Source organism: Exserohilum turcica (assembly GCF_000359705.1).
Source record: "Exserohilum turcica Et28A unplaced genomic scaffold SETTUscaffold_5, whole genome shotgun sequence".
Taxonomy (NCBI): domain Eukaryota; kingdom Fungi; phylum Ascomycota; class Dothideomycetes; order Pleosporales; family Pleosporaceae; genus Exserohilum; species Exserohilum turcicum.
The window spans coordinates 1,265,621-1,291,911 of NW_007360266.1; the positions used below are offsets into that span (position 1 = coordinate 1,265,621).

At 53.7% G+C, this 26,291-nt stretch overlaps 11 protein-coding genes and 1 non-coding gene across 12 annotated transcripts; 5 read left to right on the top strand and 7 right to left on the bottom strand.

The window, feature by feature from the left end:
- Positions 1 to 860: 860 nt before the first annotated feature.
- Positions 861 to 2,599, bottom strand: SETTUDRAFT_22025 (uncharacterized protein; the record flags this gene model as incomplete). The annotated part of the gene is made up of 2 exons (XM_008030543.1): positions 861 to 2,072; positions 2,120 to 2,599. The coding sequence occupies 2 exons, from the start codon at positions 2,597 to 2,599 to the stop codon at positions 861 to 863; spliced, it is 1,692 nt and encodes a 563-aa protein (XP_008028734.1).
- A 398-nt stretch (positions 2,600 to 2,997) lies between these two features.
- Positions 2,998 to 3,941, bottom strand: SETTUDRAFT_164751 (uncharacterized protein). The gene has a single exon (XM_008030879.1). It carries the CDS (start codon positions 3,895 to 3,897, stop codon positions 3,334 to 3,336), a length of 564 nt encoding a protein of 187 aa, XP_008029070.1. The 5' UTR covers positions 3,898 to 3,941; the 3' UTR covers positions 2,998 to 3,333.
- A 255-nt stretch (positions 3,942 to 4,196) lies between these two features.
- SETTUDRAFT_93839 (uncharacterized protein) lies at positions 4,197 to 4,752 on the top strand (the record flags this gene model as incomplete). The annotated part of the gene is made up of 3 exons (XM_008030880.1): positions 4,197 to 4,246; positions 4,373 to 4,602; positions 4,700 to 4,752. The coding sequence occupies 3 exons, from the start codon at positions 4,197 to 4,199 to the stop codon at positions 4,750 to 4,752; spliced, it is 333 nt and encodes a 110-aa protein (XP_008029071.1).
- A 354-nt stretch (positions 4,753 to 5,106) lies between these two features.
- Positions 5,107 to 7,552, bottom strand: SETTUDRAFT_94782 (uncharacterized protein; the record flags this gene model as incomplete). The annotated part of the gene is made up of 2 exons (XM_008030881.1): positions 5,107 to 7,270; positions 7,419 to 7,552. The coding sequence occupies 2 exons, from the start codon at positions 7,550 to 7,552 to the stop codon at positions 5,107 to 5,109; spliced, it is 2,298 nt and encodes a 765-aa protein (XP_008029072.1).
- A 337-nt stretch (positions 7,553 to 7,889) lies between these two features.
- Positions 7,890 to 7,974, top strand: SETTUDRAFT_t50. Its single transcript has one exon. It is a non-coding gene; the product is annotated as a tRNA-Val (tRNA).
- A 380-nt stretch (positions 7,975 to 8,354) lies between these two features.
- On the bottom strand, positions 8,355 to 9,261 carry SETTUDRAFT_164754 (uncharacterized protein). Its single transcript, XM_008030882.1, has one exon. The coding sequence runs from the start codon at positions 9,013 to 9,015 to the stop codon at positions 8,617 to 8,619; it is 399 nt and encodes a 132-aa protein (XP_008029073.1). The 5' UTR covers positions 9,016 to 9,261; the 3' UTR covers positions 8,355 to 8,616.
- A 387-nt stretch (positions 9,262 to 9,648) lies between these two features.
- SETTUDRAFT_164755 (uncharacterized protein) lies at positions 9,649 to 11,134 on the top strand. The gene is made up of 2 exons (XM_008030883.1): positions 9,649 to 9,950; positions 9,995 to 11,134. The coding sequence occupies exons 1-2, from the start codon at positions 9,762 to 9,764 to the stop codon at positions 10,847 to 10,849; spliced, it is 1,044 nt and encodes a 347-aa protein (XP_008029074.1). The 5' UTR covers positions 9,649 to 9,761; the 3' UTR covers positions 10,850 to 11,134.
- A 1,440-nt stretch (positions 11,135 to 12,574) lies between these two features.
- On the bottom strand, positions 12,575 to 14,823 carry SETTUDRAFT_94434 (uncharacterized protein; the record flags this gene model as incomplete). Its single annotated transcript, XM_008030884.1, has 2 exons — positions 12,575 to 14,317; positions 14,365 to 14,823. The coding sequence occupies 2 exons, from the start codon at positions 14,821 to 14,823 to the stop codon at positions 12,575 to 12,577; spliced, it is 2,202 nt and encodes a 733-aa protein (XP_008029075.1).
- A 1,986-nt stretch (positions 14,824 to 16,809) lies between these two features.
- Positions 16,810 to 18,312, top strand: SETTUDRAFT_94923 (uncharacterized protein; the record flags this gene model as incomplete). The annotated part of the gene is made up of 1 exon (XM_008030885.1): positions 16,810 to 18,312. The coding sequence occupies one exon, from the start codon at positions 16,810 to 16,812 to the stop codon at positions 18,310 to 18,312; it is 1,503 nt and encodes a 500-aa protein (XP_008029076.1).
- A 218-nt stretch (positions 18,313 to 18,530) lies between these two features.
- On the bottom strand, positions 18,531 to 19,719 carry SETTUDRAFT_95018 (uncharacterized protein; the record flags this gene model as incomplete). Its single annotated transcript, XM_008030886.1, has 2 exons — positions 18,531 to 18,776; positions 18,832 to 19,719. The coding sequence occupies 2 exons, from the start codon at positions 19,717 to 19,719 to the stop codon at positions 18,531 to 18,533; spliced, it is 1,134 nt and encodes a 377-aa protein (XP_008029077.1).
- A 622-nt stretch (positions 19,720 to 20,341) lies between these two features.
- On the top strand, positions 20,342 to 22,286 carry SETTUDRAFT_33633 (uncharacterized protein; the record flags this gene model as incomplete). The annotated part of the gene is made up of 5 exons (XM_008030622.1): positions 20,342 to 20,787; positions 20,863 to 21,133; positions 21,251 to 21,325; positions 21,458 to 21,886; positions 21,951 to 22,286. 5 exons carry the CDS (start codon positions 20,342 to 20,344, stop codon positions 22,284 to 22,286), a joined length of 1,557 nt encoding a protein of 518 aa, XP_008028813.1.
- Positions 22,287 to 22,715: 429 nt separating this feature from the next.
- On the bottom strand, positions 22,716 to 26,161 carry SETTUDRAFT_172986 (uncharacterized protein; the record flags this gene model as incomplete). The annotated part of the gene is made up of 4 exons (XM_008030887.1): positions 22,716 to 23,032; positions 23,092 to 25,330; positions 25,389 to 25,949; positions 26,028 to 26,161. 4 exons carry the CDS (start codon positions 26,159 to 26,161, stop codon positions 22,994 to 22,996), a joined length of 2,973 nt encoding a protein of 990 aa, XP_008029078.1. The 3' UTR covers positions 22,716 to 22,993.
- Between the last annotated feature and the right edge of the window lie 130 nt (positions 26,162 to 26,291).

The following is a 26,291-nucleotide window of genomic DNA, read 5'->3' on the forward strand; positions in this document are numbered from 1 at the left end:
GAGAAAAAGAAGGACTTGCAAGCCAAGTGAGAGCGGTAATATTTTGAGTTTGACGTGTGACTTGAGCTCAAAGTTGAGGCTTTTTTTTTGCGCGAATTCATCAATAATGCACTCGAGGTATTATAGCTGTGTGACAGTACGTGCTTTGTGTATACCTAGCATTGCAAATACAGACATAATTTGTAGGCATTATTTAGATTGCATAGTGAGTGAGTGAGTGAGTGAGTGAGTTGATAGTTGTGTGAGGGGTAATAAAGACTTGTGAAGAGGGAAGATGTGTAAACTTCAAAGAAAGTGGATGACTAGTCTTGTTAGATTGTTGTGTGTGCTTTGCAAAGGTAAGTTGCATATAGGACATTAGATTGTGTATAGTAAGGAGCGGTTGTGAAGTGACAGGCAAAGACAAGTATAATAATTCACGATATAAGTAGAATGTGACATAGGATCTTAGTCAATGTGAAATAAGATGTACATTAGTTCGACAACTGCATAGCTTGCAGACACGCTGTGATGTAGCATAGATACCAGGTGCTACAAGAGAACCTATATTCCTCACAAATACGCCGGTGTCTAGGAGAAACACATACAACGCGCAATGTGAGAAACCCGCTAAACACTATCTCCTCTACTTCCCTACTACCAAAGAAAGCGAAATCTGTATAAAACAGCAGAAAAGAAGAAGGAATTAAAAAGAAACTAAACATACACTCCAATAACTCTAGACATGTCAAATCCTATCACTTCAAGACATCTCAGCGCTCTCCAACTACACACAACCTAGAGCCTCAATCGCAAACTAACTGCGCGACTTCCACCGGCTATCCTTTGCTAGAGTGTAGGCTTCTGCTTGTTCTAGCCGTCTATATCAGTTCTATGGATTCTACATCGTTGTCATGGATAATAACTCCATTCACAATAGTGTACTTACTAATGTCGGGCTCTGAGTCTTCGTCCTCATCCTCATCATTCTCCTCATACGTGTCGTCAGAGATTGTTGCCTGGTATTTAGCAAGATGCCTGTCCCCCTTTGCGCGCAACTCCGTCCATGACTTCCATCCGTCTTCCTCGTCACTGAGTGCTCTGGCTCTGGCTTTGGTGTTGCGACGCCTACCAGGAGCCTTGACGCTCTCGTCGTCTGAGGTCTCGGCGAGCATGTCGACCTTCTCTCCAAAAGGACCAGTTATGCGGTGGCGAGGGGTAAGGCTTATACTTCGTAGGCCACTTCCCATTTCCTCCATAGTGCCGGATTCAGATTCCTCTTCGGCCAAGAACGTGGCTGTTTGTTGATTGAGGTGCGAGATCCTTTCATGAGCGTCTAGTTTGGCCTTCCGGTATAGGCGGGTAGTTGCGGTTGAACCAGCAGACTTTTTCGAGGTGAATTTAGGTACATCTAGGAGACCTGGCTGATTGTGACCTCCTGCTGTGCGTGGCGACATACCGTGCGATGACGAAAGTGCTTGATTGTTAACCTTTGCATTCGATCTTGGCGACGGGTGAAAGCTAAAGCTGTTCTTCTCACGGGAAATACCACTGAAGTTTCTGCCTAGTGGGGAGAGAGTACGCATCCTAGCTTTCTTTGCTGTTGGACTAGATGCTTTTGTCTTCCCTTGCATCTTTGATTTGTTAATACCCCTTCTCTTTACTTCTCCAGCAGTTTCCTGCTCATCATCGCCATCATTACCACCAGAAGGTGGAAAATCGTCACTACTGTCATCACTGCTGACGTCCCACACTTTCCTCTTGCCTTTCTTGGCCCCGCTGATACCAGACGAATTGGCGTGGTTGGTAAGAGAGCGAGCCCTTGGAAAGTCAATATTGTCTAGCAAGGAGCGACGCTTGAATACCGGTCGCCTGGCCGTCGAGGATTGAGTCTCTTTCTCTAGTGGTGTCTGCTTCGCCTGGAGTGGAACGCCTGTTGTCTGCGCACGTGGAAAGATGCCTGAGCTCAGAATAGACGGTTTTGCGGTATTTGCTCCATGCTGAGGTTGTGCATGTGATGCTGCAAACGGAGTCGATTGCGTCTGGCTAAACAAGCTATGCGTACGTTTAATCTGTGGAGGCTTTGAAGAAACCTAAGGTATTAGCATATAAGAATGGTTTGTATGAGCCTCCAACATACCTTTCCTGTCTTTGGGCAATCTCCATATAGTTGTCGTATAGCCGATGGGATTTGAACCGGTGATGGCTCCTGTGGTGAAATCGTCTCCTCGTCGTCAGAGACAAGATTGATGAATACGGAAGGCGAGGCTTTCTTATCCGCTGGAAGATTCAAGGATGTTGTAGTCGATGTTTGTTCACCTCTAACACCAGTAATTGTGGGTGATACCGTTTGCGAACGAGCTCCTACGACTCTTCTATCCAAATTTGCTTGGCAGTCATGCATGTTGCTTGATTCATTGAGCCCGGTCTTGAACGCCTTCTTCTCACTCGCGTGTTTGGCGACCAGTTCTGCGCGCTCCTTCTCAAGCTTTTGCTGTAATTTGGCATGGGCATCCTGAGCCATTCGATCGAAACTCTTCATGTCTTCTTCGTGCTTACGGTGAAATGCAAGCCATTCTTTGTTCCTAGATTGTGGGGGGTTTGGATCTGGCGCCGCCATGTTGCCAACTCCAAGTGATCAAGGTTTGGATTTCGTTTGTGATGTGCAGAGATAGGTATCGCCAACTTCAAGAGACCATGCTTTAGGGTAGGTTTGGCCTGTTATAGGGAGAGTAAGAGGCAGGTAAAAGCAAAACAATCTAGGTGAGTGTGGGCGGATATAAACAAAGTGAAGGCAAGTTGCGTTGCTAACCGAACAGAGCAAACAAAAACAACGCGCTAGCTAGTATGTTTTAGGTCGTTAAAGGTGAGAGAGAATCTCTAAATAGCTATGTTTAGATCAAGGTGTAGATATACAGCGCAAAGACAGTAGGTGATAATATATATGCGCACCTAGCGACTAAGCATAGTTGTATGCATGATGCGCGGTGAAGTCCGTCTACTTCGGTGGAATATAATACAAATCTCTTAATACCTAAGAAGAGTTGCTAAATAAGGTCTACTACCACACCCTTAGTAGATAGACTTCGTAGATCTTGCAGAGTAATTTGCTCTCCGTAGCTTCTGCGAGTGAATGCAGACAGGTGCCTCTATGCTCTGCAAGCATACCTCTCAATGTCTCGTCCCATAGTTGCAGGTTATTAGTGCCTTGTCTTTCGGCGTGTCCTTGCAAGGCATCTTAAGCCAAGCTCTCTCACTGAACTTCTAGTGTTCTACCCGCATAGCCGAGTGTTTATAGCTCTATCGAAGCCATAGTTTCAACCTCACGTGAATTTCCATGTGCCCTTAACATCTTCACAAGTATTTCTTTGCCGCTGTCGCAACTCTTTGCCTGAACACTGGGCTCTTAATCACATCCCCGTTGCCGACTGCGAAGAACGGATTCATGATAGTTTTGACCCACGCCTCATACACATCGACCATGAAGTTCTTGACAGCCTCTTCCGTCGCAGGACTGTTGGGATTGTACAGTCCTCCACCGCCACTCAGCGCCGATCGCCCACCTGCCAGACTTCCCCTCGCACCTCCGGCGCCGCCACTGGTAAGCCCTAGACTCTCGTCTCGAGGCCTTGTGAGCAGGAGAAACCGAGTGTTCCCGCCTGTTATCCAGCATGATACAAAACAGTTCTGATACTTGTCGATATGCTTGAGATACATGGGCGCGGAGCCGCTGGATGAGGACGGCCCCCACTGTACTTCTTCGACAATGTCAAGCGAGGAGTGTAGGATGAACGGGACAAGGGCGCGCTCAGATGGGGTGAAGTTTGCAACACCGGTTCCGCCACTGCGAGATGTGCCGAAGTCGTGGGTAAAGAGAGGGACGTCGAGAGGCGAGAGAATAGAGAATGTGTACGACATGGTGTAATCGATGCGTGCGCGAATGCGCTTGGTTCGATGTTCGGCGCTGACGTGGGGATAGTTGCGATTTACAGCACTGCAACTCTTTTCTATTGTAGGTACAAGGTGTCGGTTGTCTTGCTGTTCGTAATTCGTAAATTCGTAAAGTTCGTGGTAGAGCTGAAGCTGGAGGGAACGTGCAGTGGTGCTGAGCTTCCCCACGCTAACCGGGATGCCCGCCAAGAAGTCCGCGAGAGTCTTTCGCAGAATATCGCGACTTCAGTTGCGCCTGTCCGACCTCGCAACCCCCACACATCAACATGTTCGGTCCTTTCCGCCTCACAGATCCACTATCAGGCGGTCTACTATGGTGCGTCTTGTCACAGAGAATTTTCCCGCGCAATTGCTCCGTCTAGCCATTATCCACAATTTCCGCTACCGTCTTCCCCAATTCTCTGAGTCTGTTTCTGGCGACTACATGCTAACACAGACGCAGGAAAGTACCATGGCGACTTTCCAGGCACCAAAAGTATCGTCACCGTGAGCGGCTGCGACATGTCGACACTGTCGTCTCCACCCTCGACACCGCACTACGACGAATGGGCCAAAGCATGAAGAAGGTGGAGCGCTGGAAGACGGAGATGCCGACCGAACAAGAGATGCTTCCAAAGGACAAATACACTGTATTCGACCGGAAGGTAAAGAGGTATCGCAAAGGAATACACAGTAAGTGGCAAATCATATGGAACCGCACAGCCGATGCATTGGGAGGGCGAAACCGCGAGCTTGGCGGGCAATATGAATGTGTTCTGACGGCTTGCAGAGGTACCCAAGTGGACGAGGGTCAGCCAAAGACTCAATCCCCCGGGTTTCTAGACGTGTGTCAATGCGACAGATGGCGAGTCTATGTATATTCTACTGTTACCATACGGGTTGCATCATATACGGCGCTTTGGAAGAGCGGAATTGCAGTATACCTGATCTTCCCACTCCACAAACGATGCTTTCCACTCAGCCAAGACTGGACATGTTCGTGATATTTCGTCGAGTGAAGCATTCTCAAGACATTAGCCGCTGCCATTCATGCTCGAAACACGCATTTCGTACCCCAGTCATACTAAAAGTTACCTGCCCATGCAACACCAATAAAACAGAAAGATTAGTGCAAGGGATCAGAAAGCGCGGACATATTCCTCCAATGTTCAAACCACACAGTCTCTTCTTTCCGCATCAGAACAGCATGCCCAGTTCATTAGGATCGACTGCCATGCCGTCAAGTCCAAATCCTTGGGCGTTCCACCCCATATCGAGAGGCAGGAATCCATTCCATAGCGCAGCATCATCAGCGGACGCATTGTTTCCGCTGCCAACAGCAAACTCGTTTACCGCACTCAAATCTGTCCATCCAAAATCACCCATCTGCTCTGTAATTGCTGGACTTTCGCCCGTCGTGCCGTTGCTACTAGCTTGTGGACTGGTCTGGTTAACAATTACTGGATGCTGTGGGAATCCGTTCTGATCCACTGGTGTACTGGCGATATGTGTGCCAGGATGGTGAAAGGACGGCCGACTTGCTTTGTCCTTCCTTGGTACTTTGGCCCAGAGCAGTTTGAGCAGCTGCGAGTAGCGAGAACCTGGGTGCTGCACGCCGCTCCCAGAGCCTACTGCACTGCGCTGAAGACGTGCTACTGTCTCGTTAATCATTGCGCGGATAGCACGATCCTCGTCTGCGCTAATGACCCCTGTACAGCGGGCGCGGTAGAGGAAGACACCTGCATAAACCAGGTACAGGTAATACCGGAGTGGCATAAACCGCAGTGAGCGTTCGGGATCCACGAAATTGTTGACTGTGGTAAGAATAGCCTTTGCTGAATCCAGGCCTTCGTAAATGAAACGCGCGTCCCCGACGGCGCCTACATTGTTTACGAAAACGCGTTGAGGGGCTTGCATGCGGCCCATGCTGTTGTTGGCTGGGGCGCCGGAGCCTGAATCGGCAGATGAAGCTGTTGACGGCAACGCTCGGAGGACAGTGGCTTGAAAGGCAAAGGCATTGGTGTACAGACGCAAATAATCGTACGACATCAGCAGACACGCTTTGAGAGGTGGTGAGCATGTCAATGTGCCCCACACGCTCTTCCACCCGTACATGGCTGACCGGAAATCATCAATAAACTTGATGTAGCTGCCGCTCATCTGCGAGCGAAAGCTCGAACTGGGATTCGAGTATAGCGTGTCGTGTACATTGCTGAAGAGCTGCGTGAGCTCCAAATTGGCCTGGAAGATGGACGCGTGATCTTCTTCGTTGGGATTCTTGGGGATCAATGAAGGATAGTCTTCTCTCCGTAGAGTCGTCAAGGGCCCAGGACCGCGAGACCAAAACGCCTTCCCGATCCTGATACTGATATGGCGATCCGAAACGTATGCTGCCGTCCATACAAGACGCTTGCGATGATGGTCTTGATCCTTCCACTGGTCAACGAATCGGAATGAATACTGATCCAGCGCGAGGAAGTATGCAATTCTCAGCGCAAGACCAACGTGCATCCAGCTCTCCTTGTCTTCTTCTCCTTTGCCGACTTTTCCGGAGCCGCGCTGAGTGTAAGGCGCCCACTCAGCCAGGATTAGTAGAGCCTCGACTGTTTCAATACCAGCTTCGCCTCCTGCTGCGAGGGCAGAGACTAGGCTCTTCATGTGTTCGCAGCATGCTTCGTATATATGCGGCTCGTCGACGAGGTCTTTTGAGGCGATGACGAGAATTGCAGTAAGGAGGTGTTTCTCCTTGTTCACCAAGTCAGACAGGCGAGATGTCTCGAACGCGTGGGCTGGCGCGAGAGGGTAGAATGGGTGGTATTGCTGCTGGTATCGAACCAGCAGCTGGCAGAGAGAATGGACCGTAAGCACTCCCCGATCCAGCAATGGATAAGAGAAGGAGAGCGGCGCCGGCATGCTTAGTGATGATCCCCTAGCGTGTGCAATGTTGTTGCCATTCCCGCTGTTCTCTTCATTCGAGCTCGTTTCACCAGCAACTCTGGCCAAGATGCCCAGGGCATCAGACGGATTTTGGAGATTCGAGAAGGGCAGCTCATCTGTATTTGAAGAGTCCGACTGAGGCGCCTGAACATCGTCCCCAAACTGTTGTACACTGGCATCTTGCGACCATGTTGTTCCGAGGTTACCCAGGGTATGGAAGCTTCCTTCTGGTGCACTAGCAGAAAGCGGCGGCAATGTCGGTTGTACTTGCGCTGCTGACTGCGATTGCGGCTGCGCTTCTGACTGCGGTTCGTCTGGGCGCTTCTTTTTTCGTTCTCGTCGTCCACCGCGATTGCTACCGCCCAGCACGCATTCGAGATTGTCGCGCTTGCAGCGGAGGCATGGTATCGAATTGTGTGAATCCCTGCAGCCCTGTTAGACTACCAAATTGATATGCTATACTAGTTCGGTTGTAATTTGACGTCAGAGTCTGCAGCTCGCAGTAGAGCGCAGTTGTGCTGGGCTCGACCTTGCAGCGAACCAAGGCGACCGGAAAGCCGTCAACCACTTACAGCAAACACCGACTCTTCCGCTTTCTGCAGTTCAAGCACGCAATCTGCGTCCTCTTGATCTTTGAGGCATCGTCTTCATCCGGGTTGGCGGCCGCCTGCGCGCCGGCAGGCTGTTGTGGGGCATTTGTTTCCATACCTCATTTCGAGTCGGTGGTTGGTGTCGGTGTTTGAAGTTGTCGGGGACTGGGGCGAAGGCAAAAGGCGGAGACATTGGCAGCGGGCGCACCCTAGTCCGGGCTAGAACAAAGAACACAGAACCATCGGCTCGGCTATTGTCACGCGTGGGCCATCGGTCAGACGACACACACATCTTGGCCATGACATGGCAAAATTCCATGTGAGCAAGCCTAGCTGCCGTGTAGTCCTTTGCAGCTTTTGGACAGCAACGAGTTACCGGTCATGGCTTTTTGGTAGTTTGGCCCAATTTGGATATATCTTTTTGGCTGTAATCGCCGCATCTTCAACAAACAGGGCTCGGTGGTGTAGTTGGTTATCACGTCAGTCTAACAAATTGTTAGGCCACTGAAGGTCCCGAGTTCAAACCTCGGCTGAGTCAAAGCCGGAGCTCGTATGAGCTCCACAACCCTTTTGCTGTGTCATGCGCTCCAGGATTATTTTTCGTGGGGAGATTCTTTTTGCTAGTTCTGAGTGAGTGAGTGTTTGGTTGCAAACCACCTGGCAAACTTGTAGGGTCTGGCATGCACAGTTTCGGGTTTCAGGTCTCGTGTCAAATTATAATGCATCATCTAGGTGTGATGTTGATAGTTTTCAACAGCAGGGGGGCTTGGAAGTCTGGATAAACTAGGCATCAGTTAGATTGATGCATACAAGTGCGTTACAAAGACATGCCTCAGGCTGTCGCTCAAGGCACAATCTAGGTGGAGGTTCCTGTTCACAGAGCTGAGGATTCATCATAGTTGTGTACGCTTTGTGTTGTGTAATGCACATGTCGAATTGGTATTGGACGAATAGTGGTACAAGCTGCAAGTCCAAAATGCAGATGCGTAAATAGCGCGACGTAGGTTGAAAAGTGTATACAGAAAACACGCCATAGCAACGGCTTTTGAGTCATTGGCCGGTAATTGAAGAGTGATACGACTAGATGCAGCCGTAAAAGAAGACTAGGTTTTTTTTCAGTGACGTGTCAAAGCCGTAATCATAGTTATTCTTGCCAGGTTGAAATGGCTACCGCCCGCCCTCACCACTCCAGGCTCAAACTATCGGCCCAACTGCCCTTCTTCTCCACCCTCAAGGCACTCTCTACGTTGCCCGAGCCAAGGTCTGCGCCGTACAGATGCGCGAAACAGCCACGGCCTACCTCCTCCCACTTGAGCTCCGCCTTGTTGTCCGGATGTACGTGGCCGTCGCCGTCTGTGCCCGCGGCCAGCACGTCGTACTTGATCTTCAGCAGCCACAGCTCGCCGACAGTGGCAAAGAACTTGTCGGCGGTGCCGGGGACTTGTTCGGAGGTAGACAGATGGATGTAGCCGTCATTGCGGTCGAGGTCTGAGAGGGGCAGGCGGGTGGGGAGCGGTGAGGGTGGGGCACTGGGGAGAATCTTGTACAGGAAAGTCGGAGGGGGGAGGGGCGGTGGCATGTTGGTGGGCGGGCGCGTGATGTGGCTGAAAGCTGTTTTGGTGAGATTGCGCTCACCGAGAAGGTCGAGTATGCAGAGCTTGGCTGACGATAGACGTCACCAGGCAGGGCAGAGGGCTCGCGTCCACGTCGCGGGACCGGCTGGGGTGCGTGTGATTGGCAGGGGCGAGATTACGTGAGGTAGACGACGCTCCACCCCAACCACTGGACCAAGATGGCTCTCGGGCGCCACAAAACTCAGCCTTAGCAGACCCGGGCAGCCGTCAACATGGACAAGCCAGTATTGCCGTTGCTTTTTCCATCCACCTTGCGCGCCAACGGTACGGTTCCAAGTGGAGACAGCTGCCCGACGCCTAGACATCGTTGTCGCGTCACCTAACTGCGCCCGCCCGACTCTACACACTCGCAGCCATTGGACCACGCAGCATCGATATACTCGAGGCGGTGGACCACCACCAGCACCTATACACGTGAACCTTACACAATCCTTGCAAGGTTGCCCACGCTGCAGCAAAGGGTCGCCATTGCCTCTATGCACCCGCGCTAGCTGGCTAGGTTGGGTGCTGCGCAACTGCTAAGAATGCTCGTCCCGGCGACGACGACAGTCTCCCTCACCTGCCGCTTCCCTCAGCATCATGGCCATAGAGCTCACGGGGGACGAGATGCACCACCTCTCCCAAGAACTCGATCCCGCCCCCGCGCGCTGTTGCGTGCGCAGAAGTACCGGACCCCCTAGTGTGTCGTCACATGTCATCTTCGAGTACCTCAACAAAGGCGCCGCCAACATCGTCTTCCAAATCCACTCCTGGACGCATAATGGCCCGGCGACCAAATTCTTCTTTTTCGACGTCTCGCGCGAAGGCCGGCTGTCCTTCAAAGCCACGCCGACGGACCACGACTATCTCATGCGCCACGTCCTTCGAGTCCCCCGAGGTGGTCAGAAACATCTGTCTTCCATGGAAATCATCCACGGATACGAGAATGCTATCCGTCCGCTCTTTCTGCCCGGCACATACAAGACACTTGGTAGAGCAAAAGCATCACAAAACGGCTCCGACGCCCCGCTCACGGTGCACCTCAAGAAAGATCTCACCAAGCATCTCATGGATCACGAAGGCGTCCTCCTACTACCAGAAGTAATGAGCCACCTCTACACAAGAGTCGAGAAAGGCACATTCACCAACACTGCATCACGAGTTTGCTGGGGCATCCTGCTCCCCAACATGTCGCCTACGCCTGGACAGTCAATAACATTCGAGATCAAGCCCAAGTGGCTTGCGCAATCGCCAAATGCGCCTCCCGGAGCTATGCGTTGTCGGAACTGTGCAATGCAGGTTTCGGTACCAAAGAAAAGAGACACCTACATATGCCCGCTCCAGGTACTCCACGGCAATTCGGAAGCCCTGCGTCCGTGGGTACATACAACCGTCATGCGCCAGTTTGGCCGCGATTTGCCGTCTCAGGCTGTAGTTTCGACCATGGTCGAGGGCATTCTAAACTACCTTACGGTTGGAGACGGCGTCGAGCTACTGCGACATCTTCTCCAACTACAGAGTACACTCGACCCACGGGGGGTCCTCTGTCGACCGCATCACGGATCCGACTTGTTCGACTACAACCTTCGACTGGCCATGACACTAAGAGACTGTTCGCTCTTCATCAAAATCTCGTACAACACCCGAGGCATGACGGGAATCGAGTCGAAACTCGGTGATCTCGACTTCAAGTCTGCCGAAAAGATTGTTGATTGGACGGACAAGGAGCGACAGCTTTTGAGAGACGATGCTTATCTTGCACCAAACGGCCCGCCATGTTGGATTCAAAACGTAAAGTGAGCTTTCAGTCTCCTGGACTGGCCTGTGAGACAATCAAGGCTACGAGTCACCAAAGCCACTTGAATGACTGGGAAACGACACACCATGAACCTGGTTCCAGCACAATGTGTTATCCGTCAAAACATCGTCTACCACAAATTTACACGCTGCAACTCGCACCATCATACCGACGATGCCACCTGATGACAATCATCCTGCTATTCAGTCTGCAAAACCAAGCAGCACATACATACCAGTGAGAAGGAGATGGATCTACCCAACAACAAAGCACCTGACAACTAAGACGAAGATTGTAAGAGAAGACGACTAAACTAGCACCTTGTCATATAACGGGGCACGAAATTTGTACAGAGAGACTGGCACAGATCAATCAATAAGAAGGATCAATGAAAGAAGCATACCAGTGGAATGGGGCCGTGTAAAGAGCCTTCCTCTTAGGGGTGAGGGGGGGGGACACGTAATGAGGAGGACTAAGAGATACAGAAGAAGAGAAGGGAGTGACCAAGGGAGAGAGAGAAAGAAGAAGAAGAAAAATTGGGAGGCACATTGTCTATTTTTTTTGCCTTTTACTGGGATTCAACCAAAAGGCTGGCGGGGGGCAACAAACGGACGGACGGACAGATGGCGGCGGGCTGGTGTGCGGGAAAACTAAAAGGTGGCATTTTATTTTTGCTCTGCTGGGACAACGGAAGGATTTTCTTTCTGTCTTTTCATGTCCTGTTTTCTAATCTTCCTATGTTCTTTTTTTTTTCTGTTTTGTATGTGTACATTCCCTTTCTCTTCCTTTCCTTTCCCTCTTCTTCTCTTTCTCTATCTTCTCTTTCTCTATCTTCTCTTCCCTCGTCCTTTTCACTCTCTTCTTTCTTCTCTTTTTTCACTCTCTCCTTACAACGAGTGTACATCTAAAGTGTATAGAGCCTTTTTCCCTTCTCCTTTGATAGACATCATTTTCTCTCTTTCTCTCTCTCTCTCTCTCTCTCTCAGTCTGTCTCAGTCTCTCTCCGTCCTAATTCCTTTCCTTTTTTTGAGCTTCATCAACTTTTCCAAGTATCTATCTATCTATCCCTCCATCCAGCTACCGTGCTTAATCCACACCTTGCATACTTTGCATAGCTTTTCTTTTTCTTTTTTTCACGACTTCTCATGGGACTGAATTCAGCAAGCGAATCGAGTTTAGGAGCAGAGAAAAAAAATCACCCGAAAATTGTTTCATATCAATCTAGGGTTTGATTGGTGAAGCAAAAGAGAAGAAAAGGGGAAAAAAAAAGGGGGAGAGGAAGAGCAAGGAGGTGGAACAGTAGACAAGTAAGTGAGTGAGTGAATGAACCAGGTCTCTGATTTGAATTTTTTTTTCTCTCTCTCGCTATTTGGGTATCTATTTCAAAGGCCAATCGCAAGGGAGAAGAAGAAGAAGAAGAAGAAGAAAAAGAAAAAGAGGAAGAGTAGGAAACGAGACGAGACGAGACGAGACGAAACAAGATGAGATGAAACGAAAATCGGCATCGAGACATGGTCATTATATACAAGAAAAGAGGAAAAAAAACTCCCCTAAAGTAGGAAGAAAAGAAGAAGATAGTGAAGAAAAAGAAAAAACGCCTTGCCTACATAGCGAGAGATCATGACACGATGATGCAGCGATCGTGATAAGTAAGGAATCCGTCAAAAAGGCAAATGTACAACCGGAAAAACATAGACGAAAAAAAAAGAAAGTCACGAATCAACTTCCTAGGCGCCTTCTTCGACAAAACAATGGACGCGAACAGTGCCGTCTTCACTACCACTAACCACACGCTCATCGCTCAGCCCCACACAGGTGATAGGCCCCGTGTGACCGGTAAGCGTGCGCTCGTGCTTGCCGGTCCTAGGATCCCAAATCTTAATCGTCTTGTCCTCGGCGCCGCTCACAAGTCGCAGCGAGTCGGCAGCAAGCGACCAGATGCCTTCGACGTGGCCGAAGAAGCGGTGGACACAGCGGCCTGAGGGCACGTGCCAGAGGCGGATGGTGCCGTCGAGGGAGCCGGTGAGCATGTACGAGGGGGGAGCAGGACGGGCTGGGTCGTCTGGAAAAAAGGACGACTTGTCGTCGTGGGCGTGTGCGTAGGATGACGAGGCGAGGGATTGGGTACGGGATTTCGGTGTGTCGGAGGCGAGCGACGCCGTGTCTGACGTGTCGTTGTTGGCGTTGGCGACAAAGTCGTCTTCGTCGATTTCAAAGGCTTTGGGCAGCGGGAGCACTTGTTGGACTTGGCCCACGTGGCCTTCGTAGGTCCGGATGCAACGTTGTGTGTCGAGGTCCCACAGTTTGACTGTCATGTCGTCGGAGGCGGAGAAGAGGGTTCGCGAAGGAACGTCCAGCTTGACCGAGTTGACCCAGTCCGTGTGGCCTAGAAGCGTGGTACGTTTCATCTGCGTGAAGTCGTGCACCATGATGGTGTTGTCAGAGGAGCCAGATGCCAGGAGCTTATCTGCCATGTGAAGGCCAATGACTCCGTGGCTGTGACCATTCAGCGTCTTGATCAGTGCACCAGTCCGCCAGTTCCATATCTTCATGGTATTGTCCAGGCTTCCGGTGATGAGCTTACTGTCTTCAAACTGCAAACATCGGATGCCCTGAGAGTGGCCAGTAAGCGTGCGTATCTCTTGGCCAGTCTTGATGTCCCAGACTTTGACAGTCGCGTCATAGGATCCCGTAATGAGGACCTCGTCGTCGAACTGTAGGCACATGACGCCATTGGTGTGGCCTTTGAATATCCGTGTTGAGTAGCGCCCGTATTTCCAGTTACTACCGACCTTGTAACGGTCCTTGTACACGTCCTTCCACGGGCGTTTTCGAGGGTGGTCAACGTAGGACGTGAGTTGATCCTGGCCTGGCGCACCGTTTAGACATTGCCGTTTGCTCAAAGCTTCTGGCGAGGCTGAGTTGTCTGGTGCACAGCGCTTGATGCCTGTGGGTGAGGTAGCGCCGTCTGGAAGGTAAGGGTCCGTTGCGGGCGGGACGAAGCAATCGGGCTGAGGTGTGATGTTCGGCGACCATTCGTTTAGTCCCCGGCCCGAAGCCCGAAGCTGTATCCGCCTCTTCTCATGGCGCAAGCGACGCTGATCTAGCAGCGGGAGTCCCCAGCCACATTTTGTGCACTTTCTGTCAATGTGCTGCTCGCACATCCTATGCCAGACGACGTCATCGTCGGCCAATTGTCTCCACCTCCTGTTGACTTGAGATGCCTTGCAGAGTGAGGTTGTGTCAAGATAGCACAAGATCTTGAAGCCCAGTTCGGTGGGGAGTGCACCGAGAAAGTCAATCTTGATGAGGTTGCGGACTGATGAGGAGATGAATGAGAGCTGCGGGAAGCAGCACTGGGCGAGAATGCCCTGGAGCATGAGGTTGCGGTGTCGAGAGGGGGCAGCAGAGAAGAGCGACCATACGTTGGCGATGCTCTGCTGGTCTGCTTGGGATTCTCTGCTGAGTTCCTGCTATGGTCAGCATGCGCTGTCGCGGCGACACGAGGGTAACTTACGGCTTGCAACTGCTCCATGGAGGGCTCGTCTGCCTGTCGTCTACAGAGCAGGTCGGGTCTGTGGCGGTAGCAGAACTTTGTGTTGGCCGTGGGCGGGCGTTCGTCTTGGCCGTCGCCATTGGCACCGCCCAGCGGGTTGTACTGCTGGGGGATGTGCTGTGCGAGGTATGGCGTAATCATCTTTTCAATCTTCTTGGACTTGTTTGCCTGGGCTTCTTCAGAGTCTTCGGCGTTTCCATGCAAGTGCCTTGTTCGCTCCGAGGGACCCTCGTGGTCGTGGCCATGCATCAGGGCGGTGTGGGCATGGGCAGAGGGAGCGGGCGCCGTGGTGAAGACGTCGGGCGAGTGCACTGGGACTCGCCACGAGAGACGCCTTTGCTTAGGGCTTGGAGGCGACGCTTGCAGGGGCGTATTGTCGGTTGCGACCGTCTCAATGGTGTGGGTGGAGTTGGGTGCCATGGTTGCGCTCTCGGGGAGGTGAAGGCTCTTGGACGGGTGCGAAAGTGGCCGCTGCAAGGTTGCGATAGGCGTGGCCAAGGGCAGAGTCCGGGCAGCGGCCCCTCAGAAGATGCAATTCATGGGCTATGACGGACTGCAGCGGGTGTCGAGATTCTGGGGTGATATCGCGTGCGAGCTACGTGCAGGCGTCTGGTTGCAGGGTCGGGATGGCGAGCCAGGATGCGAGCAGATGCGGCGACTGAACGGGTACCGGGGAAGCGGAAGACGGCGATGAGCAGCAGCAGCAGCAGCAAGAAGGAGCAAAAGGTGTTTGGCATGCGATGGCGCCGGCTTTGGCCCGATGGGGTGCTTTTGGAGCACGAGGCGTGGGGTTTGGTTCACGGGAGGCAAAGGCGACCGCTATGGCGGAATGGCGCAATAGCAGGTGCGCATAGCATCTTCAGAGCACGCAATGCACTTGGCCACCGGGCGCAGAAACATGCCCCGCACGTGTTGGCGGGCGGAGTATAGCAAGGCGCGCCCGGAGCCCGACGTCCATGACGGGCTTCTGCAATGGGATTTCGCCATGATGGTCGGCGTCTTGTCGTCGCGGCGCTGTCCACATGCAGCGTCGGCACGATAGACAATACGGAGGTGCCTTTCAAAAGTATTGTCTGCCAAGAATAATCTAACCGAAGTGCGGCCGCCTTAGCCGAGGCTTGTCTCTCCCCTCTATGTACTCATTACTACCTTGTAGCTTAATTATCTTTTGAATATGTACAAGAATTCGCTTAATCTAAGCTTGGATCTTAAGTTGTGAGAGATCTCTCTAGCAGTTCTGCTAGACTCTAACTGCCTTAGCCCTTGACTGCGGAGCTCCTTTCTTTGTAGTCTCTCTTTTTATATAGAACCAGCATGGCTTAATGCAGTTACAGTCTGGCGAGTTTCCACACCAAAGTAGTCTCTCAACGTTGTACAGGCGATAGATCACACCCTGATAGTGGTGGGCGTGGCTAGGTGCCTTATCCTCCATTACGACAGTCTGAGGTCTATCTTGGAGGCACTCTTTAGCAAAAGGAATTAGCTTTGGACTTAGAACGCAGGCCTGATATCTCCACCAGTCTATACCACCTCCAGACTTACGCACTAGCTTACCTGTCTTCTCTGTCCATCTCCATTGAGGCTTCCTGCCACGCTTATTGCGTAGCCCTGTCCTTCTCATAGACTCTGACAGCTCCCATTCCTCTCGCTGTAGAGGCTCAAGCTCAGCGTTTAGCATCCTGAACGTGGTGTGGAAGGATCTTAATAGGAAGGTCGTTTGGCTCAAAGCCTGCAGCAATAGCTCTACTATAGATACGATCTACAGTACGAGGATGAACGCTAGTTAGCGCGGAGACTTGTGAGGTATTCTTGCCACTAGGAGGTGATTTTAACGCGATTACTAAGGTATGGGTATATATATTAGTATAAGGAGCCATAGTTAAAGGATAACTATATAGTAGTAGGCAGACTGATCAGACAGCCCCTTAACTCTAAGGTGGGAGTTGCGCCAAGAAGAGTTGTGCCGAAGCGCCGAGATTAGCGTCAGACAATACTTTAGAAAGGCACCTCCGTATATGGTAGATAAATAATACTACCACTACTGCTGCCACTACCAACACCAACTCTCTCTCCGCAAGTGGACCCTGGTCAGCCCTAGTCGAGGCTGGCTCTTGCCAAGCCTTATAGCCGACCGCCCCCCAGGTTGCAGCTGGCTATCCCCCATCCCCATCCCCATCCCCATCCCCATCCCCGTCCGCTATCCACGCCCTCTCTGCAGTGTCCCTCCAGCCTGCCCAACATGTTCTTCGCCAGAGCAGACGGGCACGACGAGCCGCTTGCTGCAGCTTGAACCGCCCCGTGGAAATGCTGTGCTGTGCGCTGCTGCATGACCACGCCCATCGCCCCGGGCTGCACTGACCTCCTGCCTAACCACCTTCCTCCAACCGACCTATCCAGCCCTCCGTCATGGCTTCTCCTACTTCGCCCACATCTCCAACAAGCAGCGCTGCATCGAGGGCCTCGTTCGACCCGGACAGCAACCAGTCGCTCACCCTCGAGCATCTTGTGAACCACTTTGTGGCCGCCAAACGCTCACTCAACACACAGACAGTCCTATGGCGGGCGACGGACATTGTCAGCACCGCGCGCGAGCTGCTCGAGGAGAATGCCGTCCTTGCCGCCAAGAACACGGCGATACGCAACATTGTAGAGCAGCAGGTCGACTCGCTGGAAGCTGTGCGCCGCGGCATGGATGTGGTCGAGGCTGAGGTGCAGACCGAGTTCAAGCAGATACTGCACCATGTCGACACGTCGTTTGCCGGCCTCAACTCCACGCTTGCTGTTCTGCGCGAGACGCCCATCGAGGCCGTCCTGCAGCCCCAGGGAACCCCTCAGAAGCACCTCTACGACTTCATCGACAGCGCCACCGTCTCCAACCTCGAGGCTACACTGCGCGCCTGCATCGACCGCTACAACGAGGCGCATGCCACGCTCGACGAAAGTTCCGATGCCTTTGACACTTCGCTCGATAACCTCTACTCGTCTATCGATAACGTCCCCATGACGCCCACCACTATCTCGGCCCCGAGCCCAATACCCACCCTGTACCACAATCTCGAAGGACACGCCAAAGAAGCCGCACAGGCCTTCCAGTCACTGGTCCAGCACTACGATCTGTGCATTACAGCTTTGCGACACACGGAAGGCGGGTCTGCTGCTGCCACGCAGGCTACAGGCGATGCGCCCATGTACTCTGCCGACGACGGTGCTGCGCCACCCGAGCCCATGAGCGAGGACGAGCGATGCGACATGCTCAACGTGCTGCAAAAGGATGCGCGCCAAGTCGAGGATGTCGTGGCAGAGATACAGGAAAGAGGCTCGGAAATGACGTTCCTCCTCAGCCAGATTGAGAACCATGTCAACCACCTCCGCAGCGAGGCATCGGCTTTGTCGAGCATATTGCAAATGATTGCACACATTACAGTCGAGGTCAGGCGTCATATTGCCACATCGCGCGCCTTCCACGTCTCATGGCTACAAGACACGCGGCCCAATCTGCTCAACGGCATCGACGAGTGGGAGAACCAGCGGGAATTCTACGAACGCTTTGACCTTGCGTATGCCGAGCTCTTGGTCGAGATCTCGTCACGGCGCAGAAGGCACGAGAAGGCCAAGCGCAAGGCAGAAGAGGCGCAAAAGGAGCTGGACCGGTTGCGTTTAGAAGACGAGCGCGCGAGAGAACAATTTACCTTGGCGCAGGGAGACTTTCTGCCACTAGACATATGGCCGGGACTGAGGGATCCGCCGAGACAGTACCAAGTCCGAGCTGTCCCGATTGCCACGGACAAGCAGGACGACAACATGCAAGATGACGATGGGTGGGGCGAGGGCGGTGGGGTTCAGAGCATACCACAGCTCGGCAGGAATGTTGTCGAACGGGCGCTGATGAGGGTGAAGAGGCGCATGTAGCGTGGAAATGCTCTTTGGTAGCATGGAGAAGATGCGCTACCTACTTACTTATATTTTGGGATAGAAATTTGATAAGTGTCTCGCAACTCGTAACCGCGTTCCAGACATCAGACGGTAGCGACTGGCCCTGGCCGAAGAGAAAAGAAAAGCCCGAAACACGGACAGCAGCAACTACAACAACAGTCTCGAGTAGAAGTCGGCCATACAGCACCGCCCAACTAATGCGTGGCCGTCTCGGGCTTGCGGCCGTGGACAAAGTAAAATCTAATGTACAGATGGACGTCTCTTCTCCGGATGTCGGCCACGACGCGGGCTATCATGACACGGCACTCGGCCTCGCTCCAACCCAAGACCTTGCCCAGGAGACCCAGCGTGTAGGGCTCTATGCCCATGGACATGTGCTCACGCTGGTAGCGGCCGATTTCCTTGAAGCGGGCGTCCTTGGGCCATGGGCCGAGGGGAACCTAGCATGAGTATGTTAGCACGTACATACTTGGGAACCAAGGTTCAAGAACGCACCTTGACGACCTTTTCCTCGACATCGACAAAGCCGGCATCCAGCATGCTCTGCTTGAGGATGTATCCGGCGCGGATATCTCTGCCCCATTTCTTCGCGGCCTCCTCACACAGGTCCTGCCACTGGACCACGTCCTTGGCCATCTCCAGCGTGCCGTCGTCGCTCTCGCACAGGGCGAGCGGTTCCTGGAACTCGACCCAGCCGCCGGGCTTGAGGTGCGTGTAGGCCTGGCGCATGAGCTTGTCCCAGTCGGAGATGCCGCCCGAGAGGGTGCGGCCGTGGATGTAGTCAAAGGCCTCGGCACGGCTGTAGACCCACTCGGACTCTGCGTCGTCAATGTAAAACTTGACGTTGGGCGGGACCCATGTTGGCTGGATGGGGCTAAGGTCTGTGCCAATGACCTCGGCGCTGGGGTGCTCGTCGGCAAAGTCAATGGCCCAGATGCCTGTTCCGGTGCCGATGTCGAGCACGCGCTGCGGCGACGGGGGCAGCGGTGCGTCGTACAGCTTGCCGCCCAGAATCAGGAGGAAAATGTGGTGCAGCAGGTCGAGGCGGTCCTGCTCCTGCTCGTCGTTGGGCAGCAGGTAGGCCCCGGAGCGGAAGCCGTGGTAGCGCCGGCCGTTGGAGTATTCGTAGTTGAGAATGGTCGAGGCAAGCGACGTTGAGGCGGTAGATTCGCCACCAAACGCCGAGTCGGAGTCGCTGTTGCTGGCCGTGTCGACGTCGAGATGGAGGACGGATTGGAGGTTGGCGGGGTCGTCATCTTGCGGTTGTGTTTGTTGTTGTTGTGATGGCTGTGGTTGTGGTTGTTCGTGGTCGTGTCCATGTGCTTGGCCTGGCGGCGATGGCGGCGGCCCACTCGCGCTGGTGGTGGCGGGGGCAGCAGACATGTTGTGCAGCCTCGTCAGGTCGTCGGATTAGTCGTTCAGGGCGGAAACTTTATTCGGGCAGATAATCGTCGATGGAGGGGCCGCGGCGGCCTTATACGCCCAGCTAGACGCAGCGCGCGCGTGGGCCGCGTGAAGCGGAAGCGGAAGCGTCTGCCATCGGTGCTGGGCTTTGCTGGCGTGTGCTGCCCGTGGGATTCCAAGGTAGCGGAACCAGAAGACGTCTTGCTCACCTCACCTCACCCCCCCCCAACAACAACACGTGTGTCTCCCGCCGGCATGCCTGCCTGCATGGGCGTCTCGTGGCAGCGGCAGTACGGTGCAAGTACAGTAGTAGTCGTATATTAGCGCTACTATGGACATAGTTTAGCCTCCAGAGCCTCTTCCCCCCTCCCCCCCCTCGCATGGCGCGCGGCCCGTCGCCCAAGACGTCTTTAGCCTTTGCTCCTGCCCTACTCAGAAGCCATCCGCCCGCCTATCCACTCACCACCCACCCACCGCCGCCATGCCCGCCAGCCTGCGACACCCCCCGTGGGCGCACCGCACGATATAGTCAAGGGACGCCCATGTCCTCGGCCTGCCACACGTTTCCACTGGGTTACCGCCCCATCCTTGGCCCCTCACCATGGCGTCCCTTGTGCTCGTCTGCGCTGCCGCCTATATCGCATATGTGCTCGCACGTGCCTTTTATCGCTTGTATCTCCACCCGCTGGCCAAGTTTCCTGGGCCCAGCATAGCCGCCGTCACCAGCTGGTACGAGGCCTACTACGAAATCTATCTCGTCGGCCAGTACTCCAGGCAGATAACGAAGCTCCACGACCAGTACGGTACGCTGCTGCTGTCACATGCAATCCGTCTCGCACCGCTAACCCGAGCCTTGCCAGGCCCCATTGTGCGAGTCACACCCGACGAGCTGCATATCCGGGACCCACGTTTCTTCGACCAAGTCTATTCCAGAAGCGCCCATCTCGACAAGGAGGGATGGGACAAGCGTTTTGGCTGTGCCGGTGGCCTGCTCACCACAGTCAATGCCGAAGACCACAAGCGACGTCGTGCCGCAGTGGCTCCCATGTATGCCGTGACACCCATTCGAGTCCATGACGTGGCCGTGGCACCCCGAGACGACGCCGACTAACCGCCCTCCAGGTTCTCACGCCGCTCCATTCTTGATTTTATCCATATCATCTACCGCCACATCGACACCTTCAACACGCGCATGCAAGAGTTTGAGGCCAATACAGAGCCCCTCAATCTCTCCAATGCCTTTCCCGCCCTGACGGGCGACATCATCATGGACTATTTCTTCGGTTTCAACTATGATCAGCTCAGGAATCCGCAGTTTGAGTCGTTCCATGACGCCTTTATCAAGATTGGTGGCGTTGGCCATATTGCTACTCAGTTCCCCATGCTTCACCCTGTAAGTCCATATATAGACCAGCCACAATATCAGTAGGGAATTCCACGCGGAAAATAGTCCACTCATAGCACGGAATTTGACACAATAATGCATGGCACTGACATGCATCTCTTGCAGATTATGAGCAGCATCCCTGATCGCATCACCGGGTGGCTGCAGCCTGCAGCAAAGACTATGCTCAAGTTCAAGCAGGTACGTGGCACAGAAGGCGTCTTGCGCTTCTCCACCGCGACCATCGTGTGTCTGCCAAGCACCATATCTCTCCGGATACGCGTCCGGTCCAATGGCGACTGCTGTGTATCCATATACGCTAACGCCAGTTAGGACAATGAGGCTTTGATTGCGCGGACCCTCCGCGGAGAGGACGTCAAATCCAACGACGCAAAGAAGACCATCTTCCAGGAAATCCTGTCGTCCAAGCTGCCCCCTTCAGACAAGACGCAGAAGCGTCTCGAAGACGAAGCCCAAATCATCATCGGGGGTGGTGTCGAGACTACGGCTTTCTCCCTGTCCAGAGCCGCCTTCCACATCATCAACACCCCGCACATCTACGAGCGCCTTCACAAGGAGCTCGTGCAAGTCTTTCCAAACCGCAATGACCTCGACCTAGCCACCCTGGAGAAAATGCCCTACTTGAAAGCCATCATCATGGAGTCAGTCCGCATGTCGTATGGCCTCAGTGCGCGCAACCCCCGGACCCACAAAAACCCTCTTCACTACGGCGACTGGGTGATTCCCGCAAACACTTGCATTGTACGTTCTAGCGCCCCTCATGATTCAGCCAAAAAAAAGTAAATAAGAAATTAACGATCTACAGTCCATGACTATCCCCGAAGTCTCGCACGACGAATCCATCTTCCCCTGCTCCCACACCTTTATGCCTGAGCGCTGGCTCGACGACCCAAAGACGGCCGACGGCATCCCTCTCGACCGCTTCATGGTCTCGTTTGGCCGCGGCACCCGCTCTTGTCTCGGCACTACCCTTGCCTACACGGAAATGTATCTTACCCTCGGCATGATGTTTCGCCGCTACCGCTTCGAGCTGCATGATAGCAGCGTTGCCGATGTGGAGCTTGGTCATGATTTCTTCATCCCCGTTGCCAAGTTGGATACCAAGGGCCTCCGGGTTTTTGTAAAGCGCACTGAGGATTAGGATTGGATGGGTGGGTTTTTTTGGTTATGCTTGTTACTCTTGGAGTTGATGTGCATGTGGGTGTGCTGGCTATTTGTTTCTCATTTTGTGTGTGTGTGTGTGTGTCAGTCGAAGCTTAGCTATAAGGTTGATCATGTCATGTCATGGCTAAGCTAAGATGGATTCTGGCCATCATCATCACCATCAGCACGAAAAAAAGGGGGGGAGGGGGGGAGGGGGGGAGAAGAAAATGTACGCGAGGATTTGGATTTAGGATTTTGCATCAAAGTCATGAAGGAGCACTTGTATTCACAAAAAATTCTAAAGAAAAAAAAACATCATGGCACATGTACATGCCTCCATTTCTCCATATATTATCATGTCATGCTACATAGTTCCAAAAGTGGTACAGCAACAACAACAACAACAGATTAATGTTCGGGGAAAAATGTGTATTTTGTAATTTAGTCTTGCGCCAGGCATGCGCTTTGTATGACCGAGTTTTATTTTTCTAAAACTAAATGTCTGAACTGGGTACATGTTGACTATAGAAAACGTCCATGAGGCTTTTTACCCAAAATACCCATGCTACCAGATGGCCACGGGCGGGGGCGGGATCTTGGATGTCAATATTTCTCCTGGGTAGAAGGGCTAGACGAGGCGATGAAATGGTGGTCATCCGCATGCGTGATACGTCTATTCCGGGGGCTCAATTTGTATCATGCACCTCATATCGTCCAGAGGGTGTTGATTTGCTTTCTTGTGACCTGGGAAATGTGCGTTAGCCAAGCTGATGAATTCATGTATGCACAAACAGCCAACATACCAGAGGAGCGACAAACACCACACCAACAAACAGGCCGACAACAGTGAGCAGCATGGAAATCTTGTTGAAGCCTTTGCCCAAGACGTCAAAGGTAAAGCTAGGCGCAACGCGTGTTCCGAAAATGTCGTGTCCATAGGCGAATACCAGGCTGGTGCTCTCCAATCCACTCTCGCTGGTGATGATTTCCTTGATACCAAGCACCTCGTACTTGTGCGTGAGGTGCCACTTGGGGTCAAAGTTGATGACTGGCGAGTACTTGATCAAGCCCTCTAACTGCTCTTGTGCATTGGGATCACGACCGACAGGGCGGCGGGGGTCGATCATTGACCGCGGGATGCCAATGATGGAGTTGGTTGAGGGCACGGTAACCAGAAGCTCGCGGCTGGTGATGCCTTGCTTGGTCTGAGTGACAGCCATGTGTGAGATTTCTGCTGGCACTTGGTAGCTTTGCGAGACAACGTAGGGCCGCACAACGTCTCCATTCGAGCCCAAGGGCTGTACAGTCGACGAGTTGGAGGCAGCGCCTAATGGGCCCCTGTCGTCGGGCAGTGGGGACTCGTACAATTCGGCGACTACGAGTTGGTAGCCGCGTGAAGCCGAAGTGGATGTTGCATCGATTGTCAGCGCATATGTGAACCAGTTCTCTGAAATAGTGGCTGGAATAGGCCGAGAGGTGTCGACGCCGCTATGCGAGACGGTGTGCAACAACTGTCCCGAGGCAGAATCAAGCAAGTACAGGGACGCGGATCGCGTCGAGTCGGCGACGGCTGTAACCAGGACCAGGTTGGGGTTGAGGTACTTGTACAGCACCTTTCTGTCGCCTAGTACTTTGCCAATGGAGGCGACGGGGTCTTTGAGAGGTCGAGTGACGTAACTAACAATACGCTCCTCACCAGCAGGGCGGAAGCTCCACGCAGGCTCTGAGCTCGGCTTGTTTTGTAGAGAGCCTTTGAGTGTGCCATCGACCAAGGTGAATGTCACGAGCGCCTGTGCTTCAGAAACGAGCGGAGCCTCACGCTTGATCTTGTCCGAGGAAACAAGACTGCCCGTTGTCGAGTTGACAAACAGCGAGCCCTCAGATGAGACACCTTTGACCTCGACATAGCCGCTGTGAGCCTTCAAACGAAGATGCTGAAAGCTTTGACCAGGCACGGCCTCTCCAAGCTGCATGTTCCACATGACTTTGCCTCGCGAGCCAACGTCAAGCGCAGCAAGACGACCTGTCTCGGTACCGACGATGACGAGTTTGTGGAAGCCAAAGGTATCCTGCTGAATGTCGCCAATGGTAGTCTCCTTGGTGTTGCCAACCACGCTGCCAAGGAGCCGCTGGGGTAGGCTCTGTGCCCAAGCGGGAAAGTGCTTGAGATCTTGCACGTGCCTCTGTACACGGTGGAGGTAAGCTGAGACGAGGCTGCGATGGCTTTCGTCGGCAAGTGCTTGTGCCAAGGCCTCTTCTTCGGGCAGGCCTGCCCAGACTGCCGAGACGGTCCCAGCCAAGAACTCTGGTCGTGTCCAAGCCAGCTCGTCGTTTCGGAGGAGCGCCCACTGGCCGTTGGAGTAGAGAATGGCGGATCGGATGGCGCTCGCAGTCTCGCCCTTTACGACAACCTCGGACTGAGCGTGCACAGGGTGGGCACCGGCAAGTGCAGGCGAGCTCTTGACCTTCCAGCTGCCCAAGACCTTGGGAGAGACTGAGGAAAAGACGGCCATGTCGTCCTGTGTGATTCGCGTAAAGTAGACCTTTGAGTCCAGCGTGCTCGTGGCAAAAGCTCCCTTTGTCTTGAGCTCTGGGAGGCTATAGTCCTTGGACACGGTGTGCTTTTTGAGGTTGACATGGAATACCTCTGCCGAGTGGCCGACAGCCGTCTGGTACTCGACGAGGAAATGAGCGAGAGAGTTGACATGGCTGGGGGCGTGCAGCACAATGTTTTCCACGACCTGGTCCTCTGGTGTTTTGAAGCTGGACACAGCCTTGTTGCCGATGACGTTGACCTTGAGCACCTTGTTTGCTTTGTCTGTCCAAGCGAGCAGCGGGGCAGCGGTGTTGGCGCCGGCAAACAGAATACGGTCGCGCGAAGATATCTCGGCATCCGAGTTGAGGGTGTATTGGTCGAGCTTCTTGCCGGTAATGGGGCTGAGCGAGGTGACTCGCAGCTTGGAGGCTCCGAGCACGGGCGTGTGGAGAGCAATGTAGTAGATGGTGGTGGACGAGGTCGACAGCTGGAACGGGGTGTCGCCGCTGGTGTGCAGTCAGTAGTTGTTTTGGATAGAGAGGCATCAACAAACAGAAAGCGCACCTCGTGTCCTCGAAGGTCCACTTGACGCGGCCAGTCTTTCCATCCAGGCGCTTCACACTAGGGCTGGGGCCGGCCAGCAGGACGAGGGGGTCTTTTGCGGCATCAATTGGCATGCCATGTTCCAGCTCGAGAATCTCCAGGTCCTCGACTGGGACGCCGGCAGTGGTTGTCTCCCAGGCAAGGCGGCCGTCCGAGGCGCTCCATGCAGCGATTCGATGGCCGACGGCGCTGATTACTGTGTCCTGCTCATTTCCCGCACGTAGATGGCTTCGGTCGTCAGCAGCCGCGGGGAAGTGCTGCCGCCAGACCAGGGCGCCGTCCTTGGGATTGATTGCGCCGAGGGTGTGGTTTTGGGAGATGGCGTAGAGCAGCGAGGCCTTTGAGCCGGCATAGGGCTTCTGGAAGAAGGTGGTGTCGGGGGTGGGCAGGCCGAGCAGGGCATAGTGGAAGTCGATGTGGAAGGCCTCGTCCTCGAAGACGGCAGCGGCCGGGGCGAGGCAGGCGGCGAGGGCGAGGGCGAGGGTGCGGGCAGCGGATGAATCGACCACACGCACGCCCGCCCTTCTAGCGCCGAAGCTTGAGCGATGCGCTGCTAGTATAGTATCGTATAGCACAGCACGTCGTTGCGAGCACATGTACGCGAGGCGAGCGTAGTCGTTGTGACGGCCATAGCAACAGTGGTAGGGGGAGGCGAGGCGAGGCGAGGCGAGTGCCAGCCCGCCCGCCGCCCCTCGTGCAAAGCCGTCGCCGTCGCCGTCGCCGGCACGTGGCATGGCCTGCCCTCGAAGCAAATGAATGGCACAGGGAGCGCCCCCATGCCGGCCTCGTGTCGCACGACGGCCGCCCATGAATGTCACTGCTGTCTCCGCGTGCAATTTGACCAAGACGCTGGCCACCCCAGCC